At 49.9% G+C, this 10,996-nt stretch overlaps 1 protein-coding gene across 2 annotated transcripts; it reads left to right on the top strand.

Annotated features, from left to right (window-relative positions):
• The first annotated feature begins 255 nt into the window (after nucleotides 1-255).
• Nucleotides 256-9,731, top strand: Morn3 (MORN repeat containing 3). 2 transcript variants are annotated; one of them, XM_075979524.1, is made up of 6 exons: nucleotides 256-400; nucleotides 5,458-5,615; nucleotides 7,203-7,362; nucleotides 8,441-8,625; nucleotides 8,961-9,044; nucleotides 9,426-9,731. In XM_075979524.1, exons 1-5 carry the CDS (start codon nucleotides 256-258, stop codon nucleotides 9,036-9,038), a joined length of 726 nt encoding a protein of 241 aa, XP_075835639.1. In that variant the 3' UTR covers nucleotides 9,039-9,044; nucleotides 9,426-9,731. The 2 variants fall into 2 exon arrangements, with proteins under 2 accessions (XP_075835639.1, XP_075835629.1); XM_075979514.1 differs by having other exon boundaries at nucleotides 8,961-9,731.
• The last annotated feature ends 1,265 nt before the right edge of the window (nucleotides 9,732-10,996 follow it).

The raw sequence follows: 10,996 nt of genomic DNA on the forward strand, positions 1-10,996 counted from the left end.
GCCATCAGTCCCCATAGAAGGGCCCCAGGAGAATGCAAGAGAGGAGAGTGTCCTGGGTCAGTCCAGCACAGAAGGATCCCCACTGAGGGCTGCTCACCTGCCCTGGGGACTCAGAACACACATGACCTGCCCTACTGGAACTCAGGCAGGCACCTCCCCAGGAAGCCCCAGGATCCCATAGATACACGGGATACACTGAGTCCCTGATGCTCCTACCTCTCGCCAGCACCCTTCAACACCACAGAAGCAGCTAACATGCCAGTCACCAAGTGCCCAAGAAAATCAGAGCCCCTGTGGAAGGGGTGGGACTGGAAAGCCCAGAAGAATGGACTGAGGCACCAAGTATTTGCAGTGAACGGCGATCACTATGTGGGCGAATGGAAAAACAACTTAAAACATGGTGAGCAGGGGGTCCTCAAGGGGTCAGTGTGGGGTCAGAGTGGGCGGGCAAAGCAAAGCAACCAGGAAGTGATAGCACTCGGGAGGCAGGGGCAGGGGGATCTCTGTGAGTTCGAGGCCAGCCTGATCTACAAAGTGAGTTCCAGGACAGGCCCTGTCTCAAACAAACAACAACAAAACCCACAACCAAAAGCAGTGTATAGAATTCACTAGGAATGTAAGTGGCGGTTTTCCCATCCTCCTGGGGGGTAGATGTTGATCAGTGTACAGAATTCACTAGGAACATAAGAGGTGGTGTTCCCATCCTCCTGGGGGTAGATGTTGATCAGTGTACAGAATTCACTAGGAACGTAAGTGGCGGTGTTCCCATCCTCCTGGGGGTAGATGTTGATCAGGACAAGCAAGGGGCGTTCCCATGCTTTGGCTCTGAAGCCCATCTCAGCCACGACTTCAGCTGAACAAGGGTTTAGGGACACTGGTAGGATAGAGGTCTGGAGCTGGGGCTCTGGGGGTGGAACTGGGCCCCTCACTGCCTTCTGATAGGCTGGCTGAGCCTGGGGCTGGATGACAGAAAAGGTCAAAGTGATAAGAAAATGGCTTGCCGAAGGGGCTCCGGGCTTCAGACCCCCCTGATGCTCTGAAGATGGTGGATCACAGGGTCTGGGCCTCAGAACACAGGTAGGACCAGTCCAACCCCCAAAAGTAACTCAGCTTCCACGATTACTCCTGTGTGCCTGGGCTCAGGTCTGACCAGCAGAGGGCGAAGGTGTTCCGGTAATACAGTGCAAACCAGGGCGGGGTGCGGGAGGCTTTATTAAAAGTCTTCAGAGTCTCCCACTGCAGTCTTGCCAATTCCAGACTTAACACCGTCTTCTCCTGCCTTCTGGAGTTATCTACACTAAAACCATGAGCCTGCAGTGTTAGAATCCCAGTTCTGCCAGCTACAGTCTGGAGGTAGTCAGTCATTCCCATACTCTGAGCCTCAGTTTCCTCACCTGTTAAGTGGAAACAACTACCAGAGAGGAGAGGGGAGTAGAGACACAAACCAGTAGGGAGCTGGGTGATGTTGGAACTGGGCAGAGAGAACAAGAATGCAAGGGCCAGGCTAAGGGTCTAAAGTTCAGACCTTAAACAGTAGAATTAGGTAGATTGGTATACCTTGATGGAGGAACTGACCTGAAGTCAGTGTAGCTGGAGCAGAGAAGTGGGCCAGGATTGGTGTGGTTTTATTGTTACAATTATTGGCTCAGGAGGCTGAGCCACCCTCTCTCAACAAAAGAAAGTATGTGGCAGGGAGCCAGGGGGGGATGGTGCATTCCTGTAGTTTCAAGCACTTGGAAGATGATGCAGGAAGATCACCAGTTCAAATCCAGCTTCCCCTACACAGTAAGTTCAAGGTCAGCCTGAGCTACAAGAGACCCTATCTCAAAACAAAATAAAGTTTAAAAAGGAAGGAAGGAAGAAAAAGAGCAGTGGCCAGCTGTGGAGGCTCATACTTTTACTCCCAACACTCCACAGGCAGAGGAAGGAGATCTCTGTGCATGTGAGTTCAAGACCAGCCTGGTCTGCATAGAAAGTTCCAGGCCAGCTGGGCTGCATAATGAAATCCTGTCTCAAAAATGAAACAAATAAAACAAAGAGGGGTGAAGAGAGGAAGGGAAGAAAGGAGAGAGAATGAGAAAGAGACTCGGGTACAGCTAACCGTCCAATAAACGTACTGTGCCTCATGGACCACTGTGAGCCTTGTGTTTGTTTTAAAAAAAAGATTTATTTTATGGGGGGCTGGAGAGATGGCTCAGTGGTTAAGAGCATTGCCTGCTCTTCCAGAGGTCCTGAGTTCAATTCCCAGCAACCACATGGTGGCTCACAACCATCTGTAATGAGATCTAGTGCCCTCTTCTTGCCTGCAGGCATACACACAGATAGAATATTGTACACATAATAAGTAAATACATTAAAAAAGATTTATTTTATGTGCATAAGCGTTTTGTCTTTATGTATGTATATGGACCATGTGAGTGCCTGGTACCCAGGGAGATGAGAAGAAAGCATTAGATCCTGCTGGAACTGGAGTTCCAGGTGGCTGTGCATGCTGGGAATAGAAGCCAGGTCCTCTGCAAAGGCAGCAAGTACTCTCACTGCTGACCCAGCTCTCCAGCCCCAAGCTTTGTCTGTCTTTATTACAGGACAAACCTTGTTGAAAAGAAGGGAACAGGCGGCAGGGCGGTGGTGGTGCACGCCTTTAATCCCAGCAGGGGCAGGCAGATCTCTGTGAGTTCGAGACCAGCCTGGTCTACAGAGCTAGTTCCAGGACAGGCTCCAAAACCACAGAGAAACCCTGTCTCGAAAAACCAAAAAAAAAGAAGGGAACAGGCTAGTCAGCATGGTGTGTGCCAAACACGTGTGGATGAAGGGTGAGTCTGCCCTTGTCAGGAATAACCTAGATCAAGTTTTTATCTCACAATGTGAATATTTTATTTCATAATATTTCAAATATTGTTAGGCAGATGTCCTACCACTGAGATATGACTGAAGCCCTACCTGCTCTAGATTTAAAAACCCAAGGGTTGGGCCCGGGAGATCGCTCAGAAGTTAAGAGCAAGTATTGTTCACTGGTGTCAGTGGTACACACCTTTAAGCTGAGCATGCAGGAGGCAGAGGCAGGTAGAGCTCTGAGCTGGAGGCCAGCCGGGTTTACATAGCAAGTCGTAGGCCATCTGGGGAAACACAGTGTAATCATGTCTCAACAATAACACAACAAACAAGAAAGCTGAGAATCTGAATTCAGTTCCCAGCACCCACTTCCAGTGGCTCATAATCACTGTAACTTCACCTCCCAGGATTATAGCACCCTCTCCTGGCCTCTGTAGGTACTACATTCACATGACATTCACACAGGCACATAAAAATAAATCTCTAAAAATAAATACTATTTTATAAATAAAATTTAAAATCCAAGGACTAGGAATGTATCTCAGTGCTTGTCTTACCAAGTTTCTACTGTTGTGATGAAACAGCACAGACCAAAGCAACTTAGAGCGGAAAGGGTTTATTTCTGTCTGTCCTTCCATGTTACAGTTCATCAGCAAAGCGAGTCAGGAGCTGATGCAGAGGCCATGGAGGAGAACATGACTGGCTTGTTCTTGGCTTTCATTTTTTAAAAAAATTTATTTATGTGTGTAAGTCTTTTGCTTGTATGTATGTATGTATGCATGTATGTATGTATATGCACCATATTCATGTCTATGGAGGACTGTGAGACAAGGGTGCTGGAAACTGAACCCTGATGCTCTATAAGAACAGCAAGGGTGCCCAACCATTGAGCCATCTCTCCAGCTAAAGTACCCCTAGCCTGCTTCCCCCTCCCCCACAGCACCCAGGAACACAAGGGTGATAGCATCCACAGTGAGCTGCGCCTTCCCACACCAGTGATCAATCAAGAAACTACCCTGCAGGTTTGTTCACAGGTCCAATCTGATGGGGACACTGTCGCCCTCTTCAAAAGTCACTCTAGCTCATGCCAAGTCGCTAACGTAAAATAGCTAACACAGTGATAGACAGCTTGCCTGGCACTGCTGAAGCCCTGCACTCGGGAGGCAGAGGCAGGCAGATCTCTGTGAGTTCGAGACCAGCCTGGTCTACAAGAGCTAGTGCCAGGACAGGCTCCAAAGCTACAGAGAAACCATGTCTTGAACACCCTCCCGCCCAAAAGGCAGGAACACCTTTTCCAGCTAGCCCTGGGTTTTGATTTAACTAGCAGCTTTTGATTTAACTTTGTTTAGGGAATGAGAAGGGGACAGAAAATTCTGGCCTGCTAACGAGCCAGCAGGGGAGTGGAGGAAAGATGCATGCAGACTTGACATGGGTACTTGGCTTCCAGTGCTTTCTTTCACGGTGACTCATTCGTTCATTTGTTCATTCATTTCTTAGATTTATTCATTGCTATCAGACTGGTTATGGCCAGGAATAGTAGCAATAATAGCAGTAATCTAAATTCTTAAGAAGCAAGGATCAGGAAATAGGCAGGAGGATCATGAGTCCAAGGGCAGCCTGGGAAATGGGATAAGATCTTGTCTCAAAAATCCATATTATGGGACTAGCGATGTAGCCATCGGCTGATAAATGGCTTCCCTGGATTCGAATCCCAGTACAGTATAAATCTAGGCATGAGTGATGTGTACAGGTGAGGCCAGGCGTTGCCACAGCATGTGTGCGAATGGTAAATGAGAGACGTATGGAAGTCAGTCTTTCCTCCTGCCGTGGATTCCGGGGCTGAAACTCTGGTCGTCAGGCTTGCCTGGCTGAGCTGTCTCTCCAGCATGATGCAGTTGTTAACTTAAGCACAATGCTGTACATCGGTCCTCTAAAACGTAGACACCTTACGCTGAGAGCCTTTACCCACATCTCCCTCTTTCTCTCCTCCCAGCTCCTGGTACCCATCATTCTATTCTCTGTTTCTGAGTTTGGCTTCTTGAGATTCCACATAAAAGTGACATCCCTTGGTATTTGTCTTCCTGTGTCTGGTTTATTTCCCTTTTCTTTCTTTCTTTCTTTTTTCTTTCCTGAGACAGGGTTTCTCTGTGTGGTCCTGACTCTCCTCCTGGAATCCACTCTGTAGACCAGGCTGGCCTTAAACTCAGAGATCCATCTACCTCTGCCTCCTGAGGACTGGGATTAAAGGCGTGCGCCACCACTGCCCGGCTGTTCCACTCATGTTGTAAATAGAAGGATTTCTGTTTTCTTTGTTTCTCTGCTGGGAAGCAAACTCATGATCTCACACACCATTTCCCAGCCTCTTTTTTCTTTATTTTGAGTCAGGCTCTAGAAGCTGCCCCGGCTGGCCTGGAGCCTCAGCCTCACCTCTACTTGAGGTTTGCCCTGACAGTCTAGCTGTTAGACAGTGGGCAGGAGAATCACTGTTTTTAGCCATGGAACTTTCCTTTCTTCTTCATGCTTACAGTCTAATGATGAGGTACAGACCCTATTCCAGTTCGGAAGTCCCTGGGGTCTGTACCAGCATATGGCCTTCAGCTTCCGGATCCATCCATGTGTCACCAGGGAAAGGAACACAGGTCTGGAAGAAGAGCGGCGCTACCTATGAAGGAGACTGGAAGTTTGGAAAGCGAGATGGCTATGGCACCCTCAGTCACCCTGACCCAGAGACCGGAAAGTACAGAAGGGTGTACTCAGGCTGGTGGAAAGGGGACAAGAAATCGGTGAGTGGGTCCCAGCATGCCTTGTCTGTGTGTGTGGGGGGGGAGGCAGGAGGTGGACCTAGAGCCAGGAGGACCAGTAGTTTGGTGGGTGGGAGACGGAAGGGGTGAGGGAGTTGTAGTTCTTCTCAAAATAAAACCAAGAAAACAGGAAGCAAGAGGAGCAGGGGAGCCCCCCCCCCCCCGGGAGGCAGCAGGCAAGGCCTCCTCCACCCTCTTCCCCCTTATTTCCTGGCTTTCTTCTCCATGGTACCCCATTCTGAGTCTCCTCCTTTTGGCTTAAGTCAGACGGAAGGTGAGGAAGCGGGGTGTAATGAGGTCATTCTGGAGGTGGAGGCAGGAGGATAGCATGTTTGAGGCCATCCTGGGCTACACAGAGAGACCATGACTGGAAAGGGGAGAGGGTAGAAAACAAGGAGCGAGAACAGAGTTCACATCTTTGGCCATAGGGCAAGAGCAGAAGGGGGTAGAAGCTAGTCAGAGGGACATCCCCGTCCATTCTGCAGACATATTTCCTCATGCTGGCTATGGAGCCTGATGATAACAGTGTTGCTATTGGGCACTTACTGTACGTGGTACGGTACTTGAACTGACTCCTGTAACAGTTTATCGCCTTTAGTATTCCGTTTTACTAACTAAGGGACTACTAACTAAGCCGTTTCAGAGCCCAAGATTTCATATTCTTTGCTCCTAGAGGGAAGACAGCCTAAAGCAAAGAATTTGCATTTAATATAGCCTTACCAGTGGCTTCCCTGGGCTTGGGAGAGGGTGTTATCTAGTTTAGAAGATACAGGGCAGGTCATACCCAAAGGAGCAAGGAGTTAGCCAGGTAGACATGTCAACGGGGAGGAAGAAATAACAAAGATGTCTTCCCTGGGGAGGGCAGAGTTGGATGGGTGACGCTATGGACTATAAAATATCCTTCTGGGCTGTACGGAGGGAGGGTGTGCGGAAGTGGCCCGAGAGATAAGAGGACTAAGGAAGAGGGGAAGAGGGAAAACCGACGCGGGCTGTAGAAAGACGGTGCTAGAATTCTAGAATCCTTTCACTTCTGCTTGGATGGCTGGCGATGCGAGAAACCTCAGGTGTGAGACTTGAGTAACCTGGCGAATGGTGGGACATCTTCCTTCTTCTTTTTTTTTTTTATTGAGAAAAGGAAAAAAAAAGTATCTGCTTCCTCCCAGCCTCCCATTTCCCTCCCCCTCCTCCCACCCTTCTCCCCCTCCCCCAAACTCCTCTCCCCCTCCCTCTCCAGTCCATAGAGCAGTCACGGTTCCCTGCCCTGTGGAAAGTCCAAGGTCCGCCCCCCTTCGTCCATGTCTAGGAAGGTGAACATCCAAACTGGCTAGGCTCCCACAAAGCCAGCACATGAAGTAGGATCAAAACCCCGTGCCAATGTCCTTGGCTTCTCATCAGCCCTCATTGTTCGCCATGTTCAGAGAGTCCGGTTTTATCCCATGCTTTTTCAGTCACAGTCCAGCTGGCCTTGGTGAGCTCCCAATAGATCAGCCCCACTGTCTCAGTGGGTGGGTGCACCCCTCGTGGTCCTGACTTCCTTGCTCATCTTCTCCTACATCTTCCTTCTTTCAGGGCTATGGGATCCAGTTTTACGGACCCAAGGACTATTATGAGGGTGAGTGGTGCAGCAACCAGCGCAGCGGGTGGGGACGCATGTACTACCGCAATGGCGACATCTACGAAGGCCAGTGGCTGAACGACAAGCCTGAAGGGGAGGGCATGTTGCGGCTGAGTGAGTGCCCCGCCCCGTGAAACCACGCCCCAATGCCTCTTGGTCCCACCCCTTTCCAGAAAGATCCCACCCCAGACTCCCTGCCCCACCTGCCACGTCCCTGTAACACCAGCCTTGTGGGCCCTAAAAAAGTGAGATTCCAACTTCCAGTGAGCTCCAACTAGCTGAGGCCCTGGGTCAGGTGGAAGGCTTCGGCGGTCGGTCAGTCTGTCTTGTTGTCCCTGTATGCCTTAGCAAAGTCTGCCTTCAATGTGTCTCCACTATGTGTAACTTGTATTCAGGGTCACTTGCTGAACAGAGCCAATGTTCTAGGCGTGTCATTTCTCATGGCATGGGCTCTGGGCAAGCTTACGTGAATTCAGATCCCGGTGCTGGCGCTGCGGCCCCAGGCAATCTGCTTGCAGAAGGCCTGGGAGATGGTGCAGTGAGTAATGGCTCTTCCACACAGACCTGCCCACCTGAAGTTGATCCTGGGCCCACGAGGTGGGAGGAGAAAACTCACTGGCCGGAGTAAAAGTTTGTGATATCAGCAGCGCTGCTTCGACTTAAAGGCCAGCCTGTGCTAGCTAGGGGGCCATGCTGTCTCAGAAGATACAACTTCTGTAGCTTTCATCACAGGACTTAGGAGGCAAAGACAGGCGGAGCTCCAGATCCCCAGGGTGTAGAGCACTTGCCTAGCTCAAAGCCCCTAGCACTGCAGAGCAAAATGGAGTAAAAAAACAAAAGCAACAACAAAACCATAAACTGGAACTAGAGCTACAGCCTGAGTGTGTGCATGCACGCGCCATGTTCTGTCTCCAACACCAAAAAAATAAACCCTTTGAAGTGGTCGAGGTAAAATGCTATTTTTGCTGGTGTGGAGCTGGAGACTATACCTGCTGTCTAGTGCCTAGTGACTCTATGCTGGTGTGGGCTACTGTCTAGCGCCCAGTGACTCTCTATGCTGGTGTGGGCTACTGTCTAGCGTCTAGTGACCCTCTAACATACCCGTGTCAGCAGCTAGACGGGTGAGGCCCAGCCTGATAGCCCTGACTGCTGCCCTGTGCCCAGCACCCAGGCTTGTCTGTTCTCTCCATAGAGAATGGGAACCGATATGAGGGCAGCTGGGAGAGAGGCATGAAGAATGGGCATGGGCGTTTCTTTCACCTGGACCACGGGCAGTTGTTTGAAGGCTTCTGGGTGGATGACGTGGCCAAGTGTGGTACCATGATTGACTTCGGCCGTGATGAGGCCCCGGAGCCCACCCAGTTCCCCATTCCTAAGGTAGGTGAAGCCAGAGGATAGACAGCATCTGCAGCCCCACGTGTCCAGGAACTATGGATGAGGTTTTGTTTTACTGGGTTTTGTTTGGTTGGGTTTTTTTTTTTGGTTGTTTTGTTTTTGTTTTTGAGATATGGTTTTCTCTGTAGCTTTGGAGCCTATCCTGGAACTCGCTCTGTAGACCAGGCTGTCCTTGAACTCAGAGATCCACCTGCCTCTGCCTCCCAAGTGCTGGGATTAAAGATTTTGTTTTCAAGCAGAGCATCTCAGCAAGGCAACCTGGGGTCTTCCATGCCCTTAAACCAACCAACCAATCCCCTCCCCCTGCTGCTCTCCAGGTAGAGATTCAAGACCCAGATGGTGTTCTGAAGGAAGCAATCGCTGCACTGAAGAACTCGGAGGATGAAGAGGACTGACGTCCGGTAAGAAGACACATCTGCCATCTCTGATCTCACAATCTGAGGCAGCTTTGCATCCCTGAACACTGCTGATCTGGTATCACTGAGAGCGGACCAGAGAGGGAGAGCTTCCTGCTCTTGTACCTTAGCTTTTCCTTCTACTCCCCTTTGAAGCGCATGTTCCTCCAAGAGCAAGTGCATTCCAGGCCTGCCCAGATCTCTCAGTTGCATTCTCAGGCTCCTGAGGTGAGCACTGAGCTGGTCAGGTGGTCCCATCTAAAGATCCTTAAATAAGGCTGTGGGCCCTAGGCCCGCACTGACACAACTGTTTCTGGGGCCTTGCCTGGAGTGGCTGTGAGGCTTCAGGGAGAGGTGTTGATGACAGCGGTTTTTGTTTTGTTTTAGATGATTGTGTTTCTAATACTAGTTCCAGCATCATCCCCATCTGTAGAGAGAGCACATCAAGCTTCGGAGAAACGCCAGCCCTTGTCACCAAACTGCTCAGACCGGTGCAGCTCCTGCAGAAGCAAGCAAGCGACTCTGGACACGCCCTTGGCTCCCTCAGAGGGCACCCACTCCTCTAAGACACTAGGTTATTCTTTGCCAGTGGAGGTGTGGTATTACTTCTCCCTGGCTGGCCTTGGGGACCCACTTGTTTAAATCCTTTGCCCTATGCCTTTTTATCAGAGGACTTGAAAATAAAGAACCTGGTGGCCTTGCACCAAGGACCTATGGCTTGAGCAGGGGTGGGAGGAGTCGGAGAGGGAAGGGAGGTAGCCTCACCGACTGTGTGGGTCCTCCCAACTGTGTGTGTGTGTGTCAGGAGGAGTTGAGGACTCGAGGCAGGGGAGCACAGAAGTGGCTTCAGTTCTACTGCATCTGAGCCAGCCAAGAGCAGAGAGTGAGTTGCCCTCTCTGCCACAATGGCCACCAAGATTTGAGATTAAAGCAGGTCCCCACCTCCTTAGCCTATCACAGGAATCTCAAGGAAACTTTAAAAACCATGAGTATACAGGACAGTTGTTGCAGCCCGTGCCCTAACAACAGATATTTGGAAGCAGAGGCAGGTGGATCTCCGAGTTTGAGGCCAGTCTGGGCTACACACTCAGTAGGGCAGTATCTTGAGATCTCACAGTAAAAAGACGGTGGTTTAAAACCACTGAGCAAGAATCCTTTCACCCAGCTCCTTGGGGACATTTGGTTATGCTTGGAGACACTCCTAGTTGTCATGGTGACAGAGAGCCATGCTAATGGCATCTTAGGGCAGTGATGTTTTTTGTGTTTTTTTTTTTGAATTTTTGAGACAGGGTTTCTCCGTAGCTTTTGGTTCCTGTCCTGGAACTAGCTCTTATAGCCCAGGCTGGCCTCGAACTCACAGAGATCCACCTGCCTCTGCCTCCCGAGTGCTGGGATTAAAGGCATGTGCCACCACCGCCCGGCTAGGGCAGTGATGTTGTTAAACATGCTATACTTTTTTAAGTTTTAGTTTGTTTGTTTGTCTATTTGTTTTTCTGAAACAGGCTTTCTCTATGCAACAGCTCTGATGGTTCTGAAACTCACTATGTAGACCAGGCTGGCCTAGAACTCACAGAGATCTGCTTGCCTCTGCCTCCTGTATCACTATGCCCAGCTCAACATGCTATATTGTAAACAGATTACAAAGGAATAATTCAGCTCAATGTCTGTCCGTAAAGCTCTTAGCAAATGCCCCAAACTCAGTGAGGCATGGTGGCTCACACCTATCCTTGCAGCACTCTGGAGATGGAGGGTTTGACAGCAGCCGGCTCACTAGTGAGAACAAGGATGGATCAGCAAAACAGAAAAGCCCACACTGACATCAGGAGGCTTTCTCTGCCCCTAAATTCTTTTTTAAAAAATATTTATTTATTTATTATGCATACACTATTCTGTCTGTGTGCATGTATGCAGCCAGAAGAGGGCACCAGACCTCTTTACAGATGGTTGTGAGCCACCAT

This window comes from Microtus pennsylvanicus, chromosome 1, assembly GCF_037038515.1.
Source record: "Microtus pennsylvanicus isolate mMicPen1 chromosome 1, mMicPen1.hap1, whole genome shotgun sequence".
Classification (NCBI taxonomy): domain Eukaryota; kingdom Metazoa; phylum Chordata; class Mammalia; order Rodentia; family Cricetidae; genus Microtus; species Microtus pennsylvanicus.